The 20,531-nt window shown below is 48.3% G+C and overlaps 1 protein-coding gene across 10 annotated transcripts in view; it reads right to left on the reverse strand.

Moving 5' to 3' along the window:
- The window catches only part of DGCR2 (DiGeorge syndrome critical region gene 2), a 106,130-nt gene that overhangs the window by 13,335 nt on the left and 72,264 nt on the right, over positions 1-20,531 (reverse strand). For 4 of the 10 annotated variants that reach the window (XM_075898228.2, XM_075898233.2, XM_075898230.2 and 1 more), the window contains 2 exons: positions 15,118-15,294; positions 13,701-13,904 (listed from right to left, as the gene is read on the reverse strand). In XM_075898228.2, the coding sequence (XP_075754343.1) occupies positions 13,701-13,904; positions 15,118-15,294 (381 nt within the window). Of the gene's footprint in view, positions 1-1,808; positions 3,362-3,707; positions 3,942-13,700; positions 13,905-15,117; positions 15,295-20,531 lie in introns of those variants that run through there. The other 6 variants (XM_075898227.2, XM_089775268.1, XM_075898232.2 and 3 more) reach the window with 6 other exon arrangements.

Here is a 20,531-nt window from a genome sequence, read left to right on the forward strand (position 1 = left end):
GGCCCCTGCCTGATTTTTCTGAGGGCACTTAGTGGCCCCGACCCAAAAATGCCCCTCTACCTCTTCCACTAGAGAATGAAGGTCTTAAGACCGGGAATAGAGAGAGGTAAAATACAATCTTCAAAATCAGCATTCATGAAATAGTTAAAATCCACAGCATAAACAAGGATTAAAGAACATTGCAGCAAGGTTATCTCAGGTCATCTCAATCCTGTCTGTTGGCTGATATTGCACTAAAATAATTTAAGATAAGAATTTGATACTGGGGTATAGGTCATTTTAACATTGCTGATAATAATAGGAGGAAAGCGGTCTCTCCCCCCTCCCCCCCATTCCTACCTAATGCAAGTTTAAGCTTAAACTTCTATGCTGAATAAAAACAATTTTTAAAAACAAAATACAGTAGTCCTATGGCACCTTAGAGACTAACAAATATATATATAGTATCATAAGATTTCATGGGCACAACCCACTTCTTCAGATGAGATCTACACATTGTTTTAAAAAGTAAGGATGTTAGGAAGTGTAGTTGACAAATCATTAACTGTGTAGTCGAAAAATTTGTTTACACTGCAAGCACTCAGTCCCAGCTCATGCCAGGTCCTGACAACAACCCCACACACTGGGGCTTTGCATTGGAAGCAGGCTAAGAGCTGGTGCAGAGACAGGCTGGTTCAGTCTTGGCTTGTGTCCGATCCCAGCATCAATCTCCACTGTGGCTCCGCAGTATTAGGGGACTGTAGAGTCAGCACACAGGCAGGCTACCTCAGATCCCTGATAATACAAAGTCACATAAGCTACGTCTAGACTGCAAGCCTCTTTCGAAAAAGAGCGTCTAGACTACAATACGCAGATCAGAAAATCGAGCCGCTTTTTCGAAAAAGAACATCCTGACTGCTGGATGCTCTTTCGAAAGAAAAAGCCACCCGAAACCACTTCTGCCAGGGTATGGGGGCAGCATTTCCTTCCGGGTGCTGCTGCTTGCCCTTTGCAGAGACGCGTGGTTAAAGGGACACCCCTGAACACCCGTTGCTCTGCTCCTGCAGCTGCCTTTGCTGTCCCTTTAGGAGGTAAGCAAGGTATTGCAGTGCTTGTTTGGAGTGCCCAGCTTCCTGGGACACCCCAGCAGGTTTTTTGTTTGGAGGTTTTCCTGTTTTAGACCCGTTTTTTTTGGCATGGAGCCAGAGCTGCCCCTGGGCAGGCGATGGCCCCACGCCATCATACTGCAAGTGTTGCTGCATCTGCATGACACAGTCATGAGGCTACTTCCCCATCTGGACCCAGACCAGAGGTACGAAGGGATCATCCGTCATGCAGCCCCACTGCTCTTGCCTCCAAACTTCTTTGTGGACAGGTGTTTTTGGAGGCTTGACTCCAGCTCTGACTGGTGGGACAGGTTCGTTATGTAGCTCTGGAATGACCAAGAGTGGCTAAGCAACTTCCGGATGCGAAAGACCACTTTCCAGAGCTGTGTACCTGGCTCGCCCCTGCTCTGCAATGGCAAGACACCCACCTGCGGCCCGCTATCCCCCTGGAAAAGAGGGTCGCCATTGCCCTCTGGAAGCTGGCCACCCCTGACAGCTACCGCTCCGTGGGACACCAATTTTGAGTGGGTAGGTCTACAGTGGATCCATCCTGATGGAGGTAAGTCATTGTCTGGGGACAGTCACAGTTTTCGGAGGGGGGAGGAAGGGAGACTGTCAGAAAAGGGCAAAGTGGAGTGGGAGGGAGCTCCTCCACTCACCCTGAACTGCCGGGGGGGGGGGGGGGAGTTCTGAGGAGGGCATTCCTGGGGTGTTTGAGAGGGAAAGTGGGTGGTGGGTTCTCCTCCTAAGAGATAAGGCACCCCTTGTAACATTTTGTTGTCTGTCTCTTTCTGCAGGTGGTGAGGGCCATCAATTGAGCTGCTCAACAGGCTCGTCTGTCTCGCAGATCTGGACAGCGTCGTGGCCGGCTTTGCTGCCCTTGGGTTCCCGAATTGTGGAGGAGCGCTCAATGGGACACACATTCCAATCCGTGCACCGCCCCATCGAGCAGCCCAATTCATTAACAGAAAGAGCTATTTTTCAATGGTCCTCCAGGCACTGGTCGACCATCGTGGCCAGTTTATTGACATTTGTGTTGGGTGGTCAGGGCGGGCACATAATGCCCGCATCTTCAGGAACTAGTACCTCTACCGGAGGCTTCAGGCAGGAACATTTTTCCCGCATCACGACTTTGCGGTTGGGGATGTGCACATGCCAGTGTGCATAGTGGCTGATGCCGCCTACCCCCTGATGCCGTGGCTGATGAAGCCCTACGCCGGCCACCTGGATGCGAGCAAGGAGCGGTTTAATGCTCACCTTAACCGGGCTCGCAACCAGGTGGAATGTGCGTTCGGACGTTTAAAAGGGAGATTCCGGTGCTTGCTCACACGGCTAGACATGGGGGAACGCAACATCCCTGAGGTGGTGGCCGCGTGTCGCGTTCTCCATAACCTGGTGGAGAGGAAAGGGGAGGCCTTCCTACCAGGGTGGGGTACAGGTGCTGATGGTCAGGAGAGGCACTTTGCCCAGCCCCGGACAGCTGCCATCCGCCAGGCTCACCGGTCTGCTGTTTGCATCCAGGCGGCCCTATGGGAGCGATTCTCTATTGGAGGCCACTGACTCTCCTGAGGGGCTCCTGTCTGGGAGCTTGGCCCTGGCCCAATACAAGCTTCCCTCCTCAACCCATATCCTGACCCTGTTTGTAGAAATAATAAACACCAGGGTTTGTCTCAATGAATAAGTTCTGCTTTATTGTTATACATTATTTCAGTGACTGATATTTATAACTGTTGCAAACATGAAAAAGCTTTTGTTGATTATTGATGCTCGCAGTCTCCTGCTTGTGCCTCGTGTTCAGGATCCACCATGGCCACGGGATCGGGTGGGGCGACTGTCTGTTGGCTGGACAACAGAGGGTAGGTGCACTTGGGACTGGAACACCTGGGGAAGAGGAGGGCCAGGGGGAGAGAGGGGCTCGGGGACTGGGGGAGAGGTAGGTACAAGGGGGGGAAGGGATGGTGCTGTGGAAGGGGGGTTTGGTGGCGTGGGGTCATGGGGTGCTGGAGGAGCAGGACCAGGCACAGGAGAAGGCAAGCCACAGACCTCCCTGAGAGTGGCACACAGGGACATGCGCTGCTGGACAAGCTCCTCCATCAGCCGATCATGCCACCGAGCCTCTGCATCCGCCCTCTCTCGCAGGATGGTGTTGAGCTCCTGCACGGCCACCACATACTGCCTCAGGATGTCTGCATAGACATGCCTGTGTCTGTCGCTCCCACGTCCCTGAGATGGAGGTGGGGCTGGGGTGCTGCAGCCCTCTTGCACAGATGGTCCAGCTGTGGAGGAAAAGAGGAAGACACAATCAGTCATAAAAAACTGGACTATGTAGCACTTAAAATACTAACAAGATGGTTTATTAGGGGATGAGCTTTCGTGGGCCAGACCCACTTCCTCAGAGCAGACTAACACGGCTACATTTCTATCACAATCAGTCATGTGTGCAACAGCTGTCCAAAAGGGCATGCCCTCTCCTTCAGACAGGGGAATCAGACATTCTGAAGGTAACACCATGTGTCACCTGGGCATCAGCCTGAGCATAACAGGTTTCCCTTGTGCATCACCCACTGTGCACTCATCTCCCCCCCCCCACCGCCGTGTGTTACACAACCTCACTGCACTCACCTGCTGCTTTGTCTCTGGCATCAGATGACACCTGGGAGGCCTCTGGGGTCTTTGTGACTGGCTCCAGAGTGAGGGTCACCGTCTCTTCACTGTCCTCCTCCTCCAGCACCATCTCCCCATCTCTAGACTGCTCTGGGTCCTGCTCTGGCGCGTCCACCACAGGGTTCCCCAAGCCTGACTGGACGAGACGCAGTGGTGTGCGTGCTTCACCACCACCCAGGATATGGTCCAGATCTGAATAACAGGGGCAGGAGTGAGGGGCTGCCCCAGAACGGGAGCTCTCTTCCCTGGCCTTCACATAGCCTTGGCGCAGCTCCTTCACTTTAGAGCGCACCTGGTCCTGGGTGCGGGGGTAGTGCCCTCTCTGGGCCAGAGTCTCTGCCATGCGGCCAAAAATGTCCGCATTTCTCCGCCTGGTTTGTAGGGCTTGTAAGGCCTCCTCTTCTGACCAGAGCTCGAGAAGGGTCTTGAGCTCTGGCCCAGACCATGCCAGTGCCCGGCATTTGGAGCCCCTAGTTGGGTCCCCAGAAGGCTCTCTAGAAGGGCCAGGAGGGTCTTGGGGCTGGGACATGGCAGCACTTGAACAGCCGTGTGCTCTGGCTGCTTTGCTGCCACAAGTGGCTGTGAGGGTGACTGTCCCTTTAAAAAATGGCTGCAGACAGGAACCACAGACATGCAAGGCATGCCCCAGATTGTCCACCAGGGCTTCTTCCTGGAGGCCATTATTTTCGAAAAAAAGGCCTCCCCACGTCCACACACTTATTTTCGACGGATCTCCGTCGAAAAAGGCGTTCTTCCTCGTAAAATAAGGAGTACCGCCGTCGAAAGAAAAGCCACGTTCTTTCGATTTTATTTCGAAAGAACGCGGCTGTAGTCTAGACGCAGGTGAAGTTTTTTCGAAAAAAGGCTACTTTTTTCGAAAAAACCCTGCAGTCTAGACACAGCCATAGGGAGTAGCTGCTGGGACCTAGTGCAAGCTGGGACTGAGCCAGCCTGACAGCCTGCGTGCAGGCTACCCAGTCATCTAATAACGCAGAGCTACAGCGGGAGTTACTGCCAGGACCTAGAAAGAGCTGGGACTTAGCCAGTCAGCCAGCCCATTAAATTTACTTGCAAACTGCAGAGAGCGGGGGAGTGTTGCGTGTTCGCAATAGCATTAACAATAAGCACTTGCTTACTGGTTAATCATTTAATCTACGGTTACATCCCTATTTAAAAGTTGTTTTTAAAGTTACACATTAATAAGTCAACCCTTCAAACTCTCCATGCTGAATGTGATTGATAAAACAGGAAGAAGCTAGCAACGTTTAATCATGAATAGGAATCCAGATAGATTTGCAGCCGATAAGCACTAAATTGGCTTCTATTAACAAACATTCAATAAATGAGTTAGGGTTTTTTTCTTCTTTTGGGGGGGAAGGAGGAGGAAGAGGGAGAATATCTCCACACACTCCCTATTATAAAGCATTCTGAAACTTGACCACTTCATTTGTACCCTGACATTTAGTTAGGTTATTTGATTAGGCAGAAAAATGCCAATTTTAAAACAAATTTAAAAATATTTTTGAATAAGCAACACAACTTTCAAATACTGATCAGTGTGCTGCATGTGTTCTATATGATTACTGAAGCTATTATTCTGCATGATTCATAAATACTTCTTGCATTATACTTGCATATAATTAGCCTGTACTTGGAATACAAAGCCACAGTCTTCCAATAACTCCCTTAAGAAAAACAAATTAATACATGCTTAGACAAATGTAAGCAAGAAAACCTAGATTAATTTTACAGGATGGTTGAGGAGAAATTGCTCATAACTAGAGTATTTGTACCCACACTTAGTGTTCTTTAGTCTATAGTCTAACAGACGTTAGTTCGAATTAACTTTGATAGGCGCTACACTAGCGCTCCGCTAGTTCGAACTTAATTCGAACTAGCGGAGCACTTAGTTCAAACTAGGTAAACCTCATTCTACGAGGACTAAGCCTAGTTCGAATTAAGTAGTTCGAATTAAGGGCTGTGTAGCACCTTAATTTGAACTAGTGGGAGGCTAGCCCTCCCCAGCTTTCCCTGGTGGCCACTCTGGCCAACACCAGGGAAACTCTACTGCCCTCCTCCTGGCCCCGGAGCCCTTAAAGGGGCACGGGCTGGCTATGGTGCCCGTGCCAGGTGCAAGCCTGCCAGCACCCAGCCAGCAGACCCTGCACCTGGCACGGCTCAAGCCAGCCACCTGCTGCCACCCAGCCCTCCCCCTCTTCCCGGGTCCAGGCTGGCGGCTCCCGGGAGCCTGCCCGGGACCGCAAGGGGCGGGCGCCAGCCTGGTCTAGTGCAGACATCGTGGACCTCGTCCACGACCTCCGCACTAGGCACAGGAAAGTGGCCGTCTAGGGCAGGAGAGCTGCCAGCCTGGCCACCCAGCAGCAGGTTTGCATGAAAATCAGGGTGGTCCACTGAGACCCCCGACCCTGAGCCCTGAGTTTACAATGGCCGTACTGGGTCAGACCAAAGGTCCATCTAGCCCAGTGGCCTGTCTGCCGACAGTGGCCAATACTAGGTACCCTGGAGGGGATGGACCGAAGACAATGACCAAGCCATTTGTCTCATGCCATTCCTCTCCAGCCTTCCACAAACAGAGGCCAGGGACACCACTCCTACCCCCTGGCTAACAGCACTCCATGGACCCAACCTCCATCACTTTATCTCACTTCTCTATAAACTCTGTTCTAGTTCTAGCCTTCACAGCCTCCTGCAGCAAGGAGTTCCACAGGTTGACTCTGCTTTGTGAAGAAGAACTTTCTGTTATTCATTTGAAGCCTGCTACCCATTCCTTTCCTTTGGTGTCCTCTAGTCCTATTATGGGAACTAATGAAGAACTTTTCTGTATGCACCCTCTCCACACCACTCATGCTTTTATAGACCTCTATCATATCCCCCCTCCGTCTCCTCTTTTCTAAGCTGAAAAGTCCCAGACTCTTTATCCTCTCTTCATATGGGACCTGTTTCAAACCCCTCATCATTGTAGTTGCCCTCCCCTCTCCCACCCTCTCTTTTCCCCTCTCCCACCTCCTTTTCCCAGTCTCACCCAGTTTTGTTCAATAAAGAGAGTTTCTATTTTTGACCACACGTCCTTTATTTTGTACATCAGGAAGGGGGGCTAGGGAGGGGTAAGTGGAAGGAGGTGAGGAAGGAATGGGGTATGAGCCCCCAATGGGGAGGACTGGGGTGGCTCTGCGGGCTCCTCAGGGTGGATACTCTCCTGCAGCCCCCCGAATGACTCCTCTCCCCAGATGGCAGCCTGCGTCAAGTGCATCCGGGCTGATGTCCGAGTGCTGTGATGTGCCGAGTGTGGGCACTCAAGGCACTCCAAGCCAGGATTGGTTTGCAAGCGGGAAACCCCCTGAGAACTGTCTGTCCAGGGTGGGGGTCGGGACCCTTTAAGCACAGCCCTTGGCTAGCCTGAAACAGCAGCTCCACTCTAAGTCCTCATCTGATGCCCTGCCGGCACTGCTTCCGGCCATCCTTAACCCCAGTTCAGGGTCCACTCTGTGTGGACGTGCTAGTTCAAATTAGCAAAACACTAATTCGAACTAATTTTTTAGTCTAGATGCACTAGTTCGAATTAACTAGATCGAATTAGTGCTGTAGTGTAGACATACCCTAGTATACTAATTCCCATTTATCCACTAGATAACGACATGCTCAAAGTTCTTGACTAGAAGTTATTTTCCTTTATAGAAATCATGTTCAATTACCACAACACATGTTCACTTAGATCAGGGGCTCACAATCTTTCCAAAATGTTGTAGCCCTTTCAGGAGTCTGTCTTGCGTACACCAAGTTTCAACTCAATTATCTGCTTACAAAAGTCAGATGTAAAAATACAAGTGTCGTAACACCATATTACTGAAAAATTCTTACTTCCTCGTGTATAATATAGATCCAGTGACCATATTTTCTGAACCAAAAATGGGGACACATTAGCCACGCCCACTGACTCCCAAGGCCCCACCCATGTACCACAGGAACCCCCAACCCTGAGGTAGTACTTCCAGGGTCAAGATGGACATGTGACCGGAAGTGAAGTGTGTTGTGTGACCCCTCTAAGAACTTCCACCTTCCTCTACCAATACAGATGGGTTTGGGCCCCAGAGGATCCCCCCATGTAACTATACTGCAATTGAACTAACCCAGGTCCCACACTTAAAGTCCCATGATACTGCAGCATTAGAGGACCAACCTCAATTCAAGATAAGATCCAGGATCCAAGACCTATTTGCAATGTAGATGCGGCCCCATTTGACTCAAGGCCTAGGAGTCATACAGAACTAACCCACAATTACATGGGACAACTTCCCTAGTCCTCTTAATGGATGATGCTTACTGATTCCAATTCACTAGTAATTAGAGGGGGCTGGAGCAGCTCCCCACCTTCTGTGGGCAGGGGTCTGTTCCAGCCTCTCAGAAGGCCCACTGCAGTCATCCAGAACAGCTCTTGTCTGTGGGGGCCCCAACTGCCCTGCAGGCAGGGATTCCTCCAGTGTCCAGAGCAGCCTCTCTCCCTGGGGAGTCCAGCCTGCTGTGGACAGGGGCTGCTTCAGAGGGAACTTGGAGCTGGTGGCAGCCCCAGTGCGATCTAACATTAACTGGTTAACTGATTAATGGGAATTTACATCCCTAATGAGATGTACTGCAATGATAATTTTGCAGTAACTTAAAAATTGCAAAGCATCCTCCATTTCCACACACCAGAATGACAATACTGAACTAACCATGACAGTTACAGGATGGAGAAGACCATGTCACTAACCCTCCCCACCACTGCCTGAAAAGTACATTTCCCATGGAGATCAATAGGGCTGGGATATTTTATATGAAAAGCTATTAAGAAATGTATATGTCTATATCAGGAAAATAATACCTAATAATAATTGCCAAATGAGACCAATCCCCAACCTGTTTACAAAGGGCCTGATCCAATTTAACTAAACTAAGATTGGGCCCAAAGCAATCTATTGACATTATCCAAGAAGATCCAGTTAACATTTAGTCACCTTTCAAAAATATAAGGGACCTATCAGTCAAAGCCTCACTGCTGGTAGAGGCAATCTTTGAAGAAACTTGGAGAGACTTTGAATTGCCTACTTCTGATAGCAGCGCTTTCTCTCAATGGATGCGGGAGTCTTTAGCACAGGTTTCACTATGTGCATCAGAATAACGCAGAAATGCATTGTCACAGCTAACTCCATTCAGATCTAGGCAATGTGTAGCCCAACAGAAGAACAAATCGCTGAAACAGGGAGTCAAAACATCTCACCTCTTCACAGAGCTCACAAAGGGCTTGTTTATCCCGACACACAAGTCATGACAACCCTCTCTGTCGAGAGGATACATCCTGCCTCTCTGTGGACATGCCAAGTGTTTTCATCACATGGCATCTTAACACACTGTTTAAATCAACTGCTTGGATGAGGAAGACTCAATGAGTCTATCCATCATCCACATCAGAGTGCCACACTGATTTCACCGCTGTGGTAACAGACCCAATCTCTCCATGGGCTCTTGCAGAGCAGCAGGGAGCCTGCAATGGAGGAGAGACCAGAGGTGCCTCTATTTCAGTGGTTCTCAAACTTTTTGGCCCGTGGACCATGTGGCTCAATGTAAACCTTTCTGCAGACCACCAGCTGCTAATAGAAACTCACCGTTAATTACATAAATTACGCCCAAGCCATTTTCTTGGCACTGCAGCTAGGAAGAACCATTTCAATTAGTAAGCAGTTTAACCATTTTAACTCTTTCATGTTAGTTTAGCAAATTTCATTTTAAATAAAGTAAAAAAATGTATGTCCAAAACAAAAGGTTTCAATTTTTTTTTTTTTTTTTTTTGTATTTATAGCAGGGATAGGTAACCTTTTGTGGGTCGGGAGCCACTTACCCACAGAAAAATCAGTTGGGGACCACACAAGTGAAAAGCAAAAAAATTCCTCCCAAAACCCCCAATGCTCAAAGTGGCCCCCAATTGAGACACCTCACTCCTCTGGTGTTCTAGCCCTTCGGGGCGAGGGAAAAAGACTGGAAGGACTGAGGTTCAGGGCTTCCCATTGGTTAGATTTACTTTTCTGGTTGATTTTATGGACCCCCTTAAACCCTGGAGTGGGGACAAAAAGGAGGGGTTCAGTGTGGGGTAGGGCTGCCAATGAGTGGGATAGGGATGGGGTGCAGGATCTGGGTGGGGTGCAGAAGCAGGCTGGGAGTAGGGTGTCTGGCCAGGGGAAGGAAGCAGGAGCAAGGGAGAGTGCCGTGTGTAGCCAGAAGGGTGGGTGCTGGTGCAATGGTGGATACAGAAGCAGGATGAATCTAGCCAAAAGGGAAGGGTCAGGAGCGCACTACAGGTAGGGTGTCTGGCCAGAAAGGAGGGTGCAGAGTTGGCCAGGAGGAAGGGTGCAGGAGCGGACTGGGGGTAGGATGTCTGGCCAGGAGGGGTTTTGGGGTAATAGTTGGACCTCCCTGGTTCAACACCCTCGAGATCTGGCTGGTCCCAGATGAGGGATTTTTCCAGACCAGGGGGAGTCATTTCAGGCCCCCCTGCTGTCCTGCCCCCTCCCACTGGCCTTCCTTCCCCTCACCACTCTTGCAGCCCAGCTGAGCGGTGCATTGGTTCCCTGCATCCCCCCAGCCAAGCTGAGCCACGCACCAGTTGCCCACGCCTTTGCCTCACAGCCCATGTACAGGTTCCCAGCGAATCCATCCCTCCCAGCCCAGCTGAACCTCATGCTGCCTGCAGCTCCCCCTCTCAGCCCTGCTGAACTATGCACTAATTCCCAGCATCCGCCCCCCGCTCAGCCCAGATGAACTGCGCACTGACCACATCTCCCTCGCCCCCGTCCAGCTGAACAGTATGCTGGTTCTTCACACACACCCTTCAGCCACTTACTTGCTTTCGCATGCTCTAATGAGCAATGCCTCCCCCTGTTCCTATAGGCTGGATTCCCAGTAGCAGGGAAAGGTGTCAGGAAGTGTCCCACCAGGCTCCTATTCCTCCAGCCAAGGGAGGGGGCGTGCACATACTTCTAGCTGCATTTGGAGCCCCGGGGCTTTCCGGGACATTTCACTACTGCACGGGGACACCAGGACAGGACATTAAAAATCATGACAGTCCTGGAAAATCTGGGACAGATGGCCAGCATACATAGAGAACACTATAAGGTCATTTTCTATATCAAATTTTAGTTTGTACTGACTTGGCTAATGCTTTTTAACTAGCCTGTTTTAAAAGTAGGCAAATATCAAAATAAATTAATGTACCCTGGGGAAACCTATGTGAACCCCTTGGCTGTGTCTACACTGCACCCCTTTTCCAGAAAAGTCTCATCTGCATCCCTTTTCTGGAAAAGGGGTGGCAGTGTAGACACAGCCCCTGGGTATATGCATCTCTGGCAAAGAACCACTGATCTAGATGTATAAATTTTCAACAAATTCACTCAGTACTGAAACAGTCACTGGTTTATAAATTACACAAAAGTGTTGTAAGGATTCTGAGAAAGTGTCCTTCCATTGCTAGATTACCTATTTCTGTGTCTAAGCTTCTTGCGTTGGTACACAGACATATCTCTTTTTTAAAATCAGGTTTAAATTTACCTCAGCCAGGGGTAAAAGAAACCTAAATTTCTTCCAAGTACTGTCCTATCACAACCTGCCCCTGCTTGGGGAGGGCCTCAGGGCGGGTGTGTGTATGCGCAATACAACTGTACCTGTAAGAAATGTAAGTGAGGGGTGGGATTTGGGTGGCTCAGGGCAGAGGGCTAGTGTGGGTGGATGGGTACATGCAAGAGTCAGGGCATGGAGCTGGAGATGTGTAGGGGTGCAGATGTCAGGGTTGGAGTGTATGAGGGGCTCAGGGAAGGAGGTTAGGATGTGGGTGGTGCAGGAGGTGGGGCAGGGAGCTAGGACTGTGGGGATGCAGGAGTTAGGTTTGAGGTGTATGAAGGGCTTAGGGCACAGGTTTGGAGAGATGCAGGAGTCAGGGCAGGGGGCTGGAGACATAGCAGGGAATGCAGGAGTACAGTTGTATTGCATGCCTCCTGCTCTGAGACTCTCCCCAACATGGGGCAGGTTGTGATAGGTCAGGGATGTATGAGGGGCTCAGGACAGGGGGCAAAGGTGGTGGGGTGCAAGAGGCAAGGCAGGGGACTGGGAAAGGGAGATGGGGGGGGTTCTGGGACTAACTTATCTGTCTGGAACTGGATTGCTACAGCCAGTTAGCTGCGGCTGTACTGGGGCCAAGCCAGGATCACTGCAGCCAATTCCACCTTACCTCCTACCCCTGCCACAGCAGAAGCAGGGCTGAGCAGGGCTGCCATGACCAGATGAAGTTGCTGCCAGCCCCTCCTGTGGTAGATGGGAAGCTAGCCCTCAGGAGATTGGGGCTGGTCCCTGGGCTGCAACAGCTGTACAGGGGCTGATTCTGCCCTCCCCCACCATGGCAGGAGTGAAACCGGGGAGTACAGCCAGCCCCTCTTGTTGCCACATCAGGGCCAGACTGCAGGGTCTGACCCAGGCTGTCCATGGCTGGGCTGCCACAGCCACAGTCACAATCGGACTGCAGCTGGGGCCAGCCCGCTGCAACCGCAGCTAGACAGGAGTCTGTTCTGCCCCGGGCAGAAACGAGTCTGGAATGGGGCTGCTGTTAGCCCCAGGTGCACAGAGGCTATTTCTGCCCCACTTCCAGGAGTGGGGTGAGGCCACCATGGATGTACAGGAACTCTTCTGTTCTCCCCACAGGAGCGGGGACGGACCTTTGTGGTCACACAATAAGCCATCTGGGAGTGTGTACACCTCCCCTACAGCACGTCCCCAGCCAACCTCTTTAAATTGCCTGCTTTCTCCTATCCTTCCCATTCCCACGAAGTCAATGATGGCAGTATGTACCACCACTCACCAGAATGCTGTCTACATGTTTTGACAGACTGAGCACATGCACACATTGCAGGCGAGTAATCAAATTATTTTCATTGTCATCGTAGGTATCAATATTTTATCATCAGAGACTTTCCACCATAAAGCAAGAATGACACTCATACCACTGACACTCCCTTCTATACAGAAACACCAACCAACATCAGAAAGTCCTTGAAACAAATAAAGACCAACTGCTACAGAATCATGCCCTCTGCTTGCTATGCTCACCAACCTTCCTCTCTGTTGAGGTAAGTGTTTGGCCAGCTGGGTGGGGGCAGGAGCAGGCTGGGGATAGGTGTCTCACAGACTGTCTCCCACCTGCTGCCCCGCACTCCTGCCTATGACACAGGCAGCAGCATAGGATGATGGGGGCTCCTCAGGAGTGCGGCTGGGAGTGCACTGGCTGCTGGTTCCGCCCCAAAGACCATACAATAATCGTGTAATCGGTAAGATCTGATGTGGTTAAACAATTATTAAACAACATCTAACATCCCTACTTCACACAAGAGTCCTGCACAGCCACCCCCTACTCTAGGGTCTGTGCCTGCCACCCATCTCCAGAGGCCCCCCTCTTCCCACTTCAGGTCCCTGCTTCCAATCCTCCCAGCCACCTTGCATTTCCTTCAGGATCCTAGAGATTCTACCCACCAGTCATCAAGTCCACCTCCTTTCCTATCCCTGCTTTCCTCTCATGTCCCCACCACTTCCTTACTTCCGCCTCCCTATTCCAATCAACAAGACAAGCTGCTGCGTCTGACCTACACATGTATGTTGCACAGGGCCACAGGAGACATTTCTCTATCTGCGGCACCAAGCAAAGTAGGAACCTGCTTTTCTTGTAAGTCAGGCTTTTGCTGTGTTTCAAATCTACACCCAAGTAAGGAGGCTTGTGCCCACCGATATCTTGAACCTTCCATGGAATGTAGCAATTGATGGGAAATAGAATTCCAAAGCCACTTTATTACACACGGATGCCATCAAATTGAGCATCAGATCCCAAATCACTAGCCAAAAATATGCAGTTTCAACACTCACCTGGGTCTAAACATGTAAACTTGCAGCACTCCTTTGGGTCTTTGCGATATTGCTGACAACCTTGGGGCCGTTCACACAGAGCTGCCACACACATCTCTGGTTCCCCATTGTGACAGGTACAGCTTAAGCAGGGGTCATCCCCTTTTGGAGTGAAATAGTAGCCTTCATCAACAATGTTGTCTTTGATATCAACACAGGTCTGGCCTGGAACAGAAATGTTTACTGACATTCACCAAAATAAATCTTATGTGTAGCTCTTCCTGCCACAGTAACAGAGTCCAACTCAACCTGTTATGTAAAATTGCATAACAATTAAGCAAGTTGGAGATGAAAAGTACAAACTGAATTGCTAACTACCTGTGGAAAAAGAATCCTCAAGGGTTGTGCTAACGCCATGAGCTGGCACAACAGCAAGCTGAAAAATTCCAGACATTCAACTTTTTTGTGTGGGAGGTGAGGGTGTTAATAATTGAAGTCACCAAAGTGTGTTTTATTTGGTCAATGTTAATAGGAGGTAGCTGCCAATCTTAGGGTCACTGAAAAACAGCAGGCAAGCAGACTTCTAATTCTGCCATCTCCTAGGATTCATAAATGCCACTGTTGGGCCTTCCTTGCACTGATCCTGAAAGATATCTCAGTCAGACCAAACCAGAGAGGAAACCAGCTGTATTATCACCTCCACCAACTCTGATCACCTAGGATATAAATCTTCCCCAACATGCACCTCTTCTTTCCTAGCTTTCTCTTCCTGATTCTACCTATTAACAGTCTGCTTAGCTGATAAGACAGCTTCAGCCTTTACAACACTGTGCTGGGAGCTAGCGAGCCGAAACGTAAACTAGAAGCAATGCCTTAAAACAATAAAATGTTAGAAGTTTGGCAGGTCTCAGGAATAGCAGCGAAGGCCACATTCAGTGTCTGCAATTTCTCAGACCTACAGTGTAAGCAGCAGAAGATACCAGAGACAAAAGTTATTTTTTTCCTGCCTAAGTGAGCTAGTCTTACTTTGTTGAAAAGGAAATAGGATCAGACTTCAACAACAGCTCAAAATCATCTAACTTTTCCTCTCAAAAAGGGCCACTAATACCCCATTCATCTTCAATACCATGTGAAAAGATTTTGAAACAGAGGTCTTCCTCTAAAAAGACAGCTTAAGAGAGGGTATAAAGGATAGTGTTAGAATGAAAATCATACTTAATTCTTTACATTCAAATGCTTTAATAGTTTCTTCTTCAATCATTACCCAATCGTGTTAATCCCCCACTTTAATAAGCAATTTAGGGAACTGTTTGACATTCACTGATATAGAACAAGAGGCATGAAGGATCATTCACAGATCTCTACTAAGAACTCTGCATGTTTATAAGTCATCTGCACAAACAGTTTATTAAATGATTTGCATTGTATTACAACTTACTCCTTTTGCAGAGGAACGAAGACTTCTCATAGCAGTTTTCAGCATACCAACTGTGTAAACCATGGTGCCGTAAGGTAGGTAAGTGGAAACACTGAAGCTGAGCACAAAGAACGTTTTCATTTTCAGACATGGCCGTACCAAAGATAGGGTCAGGGGGCAAGAATACTTCTGAGGAACCTAAGGTGAGAATTTATTATTGTGTGAGCAGCCTGCAGGTCTATGAAGTTCTAGAAAAGCTCTTCAGTGTGTCATTTATTCCATGCACAAACAATTCTTAGTACAAGGCTATGGTCCTCTAATTTTATCAATGTTCCTTGAGGTGGAAAAAGCACTGAAGGAAAACAGGAGGGACAAATTGCTGCCTCCCAAGATAAAGGTATTTGTGAAGAGGAAAGGCTGCTTTAAAACCATTCTGTTTAAGGTGCCAAAATGTCATTTTAAATTCCCTTGTAATCATATTCTGAACATGGTCAGATCCTGATCCCACTGCAGGTGCTATGCTCCTTGGCACTACTGGACCAACCCAGCACCACCCCATCTGCTCTGCCCCAGGCGTCCTGATTCAGCAGTGGCTGAATCAGGACCAGAGCAGCTGGGGTGCTGCTGGGTTGGACCAGTAGCGCCCAGAGCGGCGCTGCGGGACCAACCAGCACCACCCCAGCTGCTCTGCCACAGGCGTCCGGAGAAAAGCCTAGTCTGCTGGGGGGGGGGGGGGGGGCGTACTAGCTGCGCCCCCCCACCCACCCCAGCAGACCAGGAAGACACGGGCGGCGGACCGAGACGCACCGCGGTCCCGCCGCCTGGGTCCTCCGCGGCTTTGCTCCCAGTCTCCCTGGTCTGCTGGGGTGGCGGAGGGCGGGTGGGGGGGGGGGGGGCGCAGCTAGTACGCCTTGGGGAAGCCTCTTTGCAAAGCCTCGGGGAAGCCGGCAGCGGAGCAGCCCAGGCACGCCTGGGGTGCCCTGCTGCCCGAGCCCCCCCCCCCCCCCCCCCCTCGGCTTTGCAAAGCCTCGGGGAAGCCAGCAGCGGAGCAGCCCAGGCACGCCTGGGCTGCCTTGCTGCCCGAGCCCCCCCACAGCTTTGCAAAGCCCTCCGTGGCTTTGCTCTGCGTCTTCCTGGTCTGCAGACCAGGGAGACGCAGAGAAAGCCCCAGAGTACACGGGCGGCAGGACCGCGAAGTCCCGCAGTCTGTGTACTCTGGGGCAGCTCCGTTCGTAACTGCAGATCCGACATAAGTCGGATCTGCGCAAGTCGGAGACTGCCTGTAGTTAAATTCCTGGATTGTCACTGTTCATTAAAAGTGCTGTCATATGGGTGGAAATGGGGTAAATATTGCATTTTATTAATATCAGCAGAACTGACTTAAATGGGGCCTGAGTGTTGTTTAGTGTTGCCTTGATTTTTGTATTCATGCCCATTAGCTTCTTTCATACTATTTGCACATATACAGGCAGTCCCCGGGTTACGTACAAGATAGGGACTGTAGGTTTGTTCTTAAGTTGAATTTGTATGCAAGTCGGAACTGGTACATATTGTAGGTGAAACTCTAGCCAAACATTTCTCCAGAGCTCAGTTTTATTCTCCCACACCTCACTTGCCTCAGTCCTTTATTCTCAAGCTGAGGTGTCTGCTGAGAAAAGCCGCTCCGCGTCTCCCTGGTCTGCTGGGGGGGGAGGAGGGGGTGCGCTAGCTTCGCGTCTCCCTGGTCTGCTGGCGGGGAGGGGGGGGGTGCGCTAGCTTCGCGTCTCCCTGGTCTGCTGGGGGGAAGCAGCTAGTGCGGGGTTGCCTCACCCCATTTGTAAGTAGGGATCCGATGCAAGTCGGATTCATGTAACCCGGGGACTGCCTGTACTTGCATGTATATGCAACCACACTTAAGTTGCAGCCCAAGGCATGTGCTGCAAGTATTATTGTGGCCCCTGGGGCTTCCAAAGTTGATTAGCTCTCCTCTAAACCCCTCATTTTTGGCTCCATCCCAGAGCCTACAGGGGCCCACAAAATCTATTAGCTTGGGCCTTCCTAGGTGTGGCCCCCAACTTATTTTTCTGTGGGTAAGTGGCCCTCGACCCAAAAAAGGTTCCCATCCCTAAACTAAGGAAATGGCACTATTGTGGTTTCTTGGATATATTTAAGTTGCTCCTTCTGCGCTGTAATGCCCCCCCTGGAGTCATTAACCAGCATCTTTATTTCTCCCACCCTCAACTCAGCAAGGCCTGATACTCTAACCCCATGTTTTTATGCTAATGTTTACACAAGGTAATCTCCTATCCCTCATACTCCGATCATCTGAAGAAGTGGGCTGTGCCCACAAAAGCTCATGATACCATCTACATGTTTTGTTAGTCTATAAAGTGCTACCAGACCATTTGTTGTTTTTTTCTGTAACAGTCTAACTCGGCTCCCCCCTGAAGCTACTATTCCTGTGTGTGTGTACATTTTGTGAACTAGTGGACTGAGGACAAGGCATAGAGTCAGCACTTCTGGACACACACTCTCAGTGTCCCTGATTGCAAGAAACATCATAAACATAATTAAGAGCTTTTGCCTCAGCTATCCTACCTGTAAAATGGGGAGTCCACTTTCCCATCTATACTAATCCCTTTTGAAAACAATGACAAAAATGCTGTGAGAGCAAGCAGTTTATTATTAAATTAATAGTAGTGGGCTGTGCCCCGTGCTTCCTATGCTCTCCAACTCTCCCCACAACTGCTTTTGTGGCCAGAGAGCATGACGACATTATTCTTTCACCCAGCAGGAAAACTTTTTTAGAGAGAGATAAATCCCCTTTGTCTGTTACATTCACATAAAACAGATTTACTACCAGCAACACAAAACCACCAGTCTGTTCTCTGTAGAGATTCAGTGCCATTGAAATATAACACACATTATTTCATGTGATAACATGACTACATGACATTATCTAAATAATGTAAAGTGTTCCATATTGGCAGCTTCCCTAAATTTACAAATTTTAATGCCAAGAAGAAGTGATACATGTAGTATAAGTGAGATTATTACAAAACACGCATTTGGTATCTAGAGTTGACAATTTCAAACACAGGTGCTTGAAATTAAGGTGTCTAACTTCATTTTTAGACAGCCAAGTAAAAGTGGTCACTTATCCAAAATTGAGGGGCACTTGGATTTTCCACTGTCTTCAAGGCAGCTGTGGGGAAAAACAAAATCAAGCCAGTGCATATGAATTTAGGAGTCCAACATTGGGTTCTCGGGCTTGAAATGTTGGTCTTAATACTCTGATTCCTGGACATCATATGGTTAACATGCTAAACTGGTCCTCTGAAACAGTGTGCTTAAGTACTGTTTGACTTTTATGAAAAAAAAAACCCTATCCTCTCCACTGACTTCGTGAGAAGAGTCCATTCAACAGACTATACAGAATTCTCATGGAGCAAAATTTTCAATAGTAGCTAAGTGATCACTTTTGAAAATGGGACTGAGTTACTTCTGCAATTTTTCATGATCGTCTACTTTTAATAGACTCTCAAAGGTTCTATGAAATCAAGAAAACATGAATTTATGTCATCTTCTGACAAATAAGTAGTCATAATTCTAACACTGACTGTTAAATGGTACACATTAAGAAAAATAAAGGTATAACTGCTCTAAACAGTTTCACCAGCAGATGGAAGTGCAGTCAACTTCCCAGAAAAGAGCAATGACATTTCCCTTCAAGAGAAAGAGAGCCATATTTTTCCTGTTTTATAGGCTGATAATTTATGGTATTTTTGAAATTTCCCCCCACCCTCAAAAGAAACCCTGAAATACTGCTCTGTCCTAAAGCAAATGTGAAAGCAGCACCTCTTTGCTCAGCAAAGAAATGCTCTATGAACATTCAGAGTCAGATATGCTCACTTTAGGAGTAAAAATAAGTGTAAATACTTTGATTCCTGTTGGCAGCATAAAGCCAATGCTACTATGGAACAGCTGAGCAGGATGCTACGTAGGCAGGCCGTGCATCAGGTTTAAAGCTGGACTGTCCTGTTTTTGTATGGTCTGTCCCCTGCCTAGTTCTATCCTAGGCTATGTCTAGATTACATTCCTCTTTCATTTGCATAATTGCTTCCAAGCCCTTTTTTGAAACAGGATTTTTTGAAAGTGAAAGCACAGTGTAGATGGGGATCTTTTGGGGGGGAAAAAAACCTTTCGAAAGAACCTGTACTCCTCATTTTTTCAGGAGTACATGTTCTTTCGAAAAAGGGGTTGGTTTTTTTGTTTGTTTTTCAAAAAAAAAAACCCCCATCTAGACTGTGCTTTCACTTTAGGAAAACCCTTTAAGGAAAAGCACTCAAACACAAATATGCAAATGAAGCACAGGATATTTAAATCCGCGCTTCATCTGCACTTTCGATTTGCCTCATTTACATTCCTCTTTTGAAAGAGGAAAGTAGTTTAGAAATGCCCCTAGAACGAGATGTGATTTTGTTGGTATCATTCACAGAGGATGCTATTTTACCACATTACCTGCAAAGGTATGACCTTGAATGCATGGTGTGTGAGAGATTCTACCAGAGGAGGTAAAGTGCCACATTCTGTAAAACAGAATCCTCAGCTCAGCATGACCGTGCCTGCTTTGTGCAGTCATACTGTCAGGGACTACTGAGGGATGTTCTATATACTGGGCACGTGTCAATGGCTACCCCATTGCTGCTACTACTTGCACATGAACTGAACTGAATCAAGTTCTGTTACGTCAAATTCTGCTCTAAGTTATGACTAGGAACAATCGAGTTGCACAGGTGTGTGTGAAGAACTTATCCTGCACATCTTCTATTGCCAAAAGTGATGCCTGAGAAGGAAATCATGGAGATTAACATTAGATTTTAGGTGAATTTGCAGCATATCAAAGTATTGGTCCAGCAGAAATTATTGTGCTTAATTCATCAAAACAAGTATACTCACTGACTTTCAAGGAGGCTAATCACACTGAAATGTTCTGTTGTAATGGGGCAATGGACATATTTGATCCAAACATTATAGCAACAAACATTCCAGATGGATTAAAATGAAACAAGGCTACAGTCACTTCTCAGAGTACAGCTACATTTGAAAAAGTGAACTTGCACTGGCAAAGCATTTGGTTCAGCAGGATAAACAAAGGGAGACAAACTATTTAGAATCTAGGCAACAGTGTATATCAGCTATTCAGAAGAGTTGACTTTTACACCTTTTAAAAAAAATTAAGAGCTAATGGGACAGTTGCACTAAGTTTTGAAGAATTATTTCAATAAACTCTGTATCAGAGGAACCAAATGATAGCTGTCTCGAAAAATTCTGGCCCTGTTGCAAACTAGATCTACTTTAAAATATCAGGGTGAAACAAGTTTGCCCTTTTAATACAGATACTTTCTATTTCAATAACTACATATTAATGCTGTCATTTCCCCACATTCCAGATA

This window comes from Pelodiscus sinensis, chromosome Z (assembly GCF_052426305.1).
Source record: "Pelodiscus sinensis isolate ZL-2025 chromosome Z, ASM5242630v1, whole genome shotgun sequence".
Taxonomy (NCBI): Eukaryota; Metazoa; Chordata; order Testudines; family Trionychidae; genus Pelodiscus; species Pelodiscus sinensis.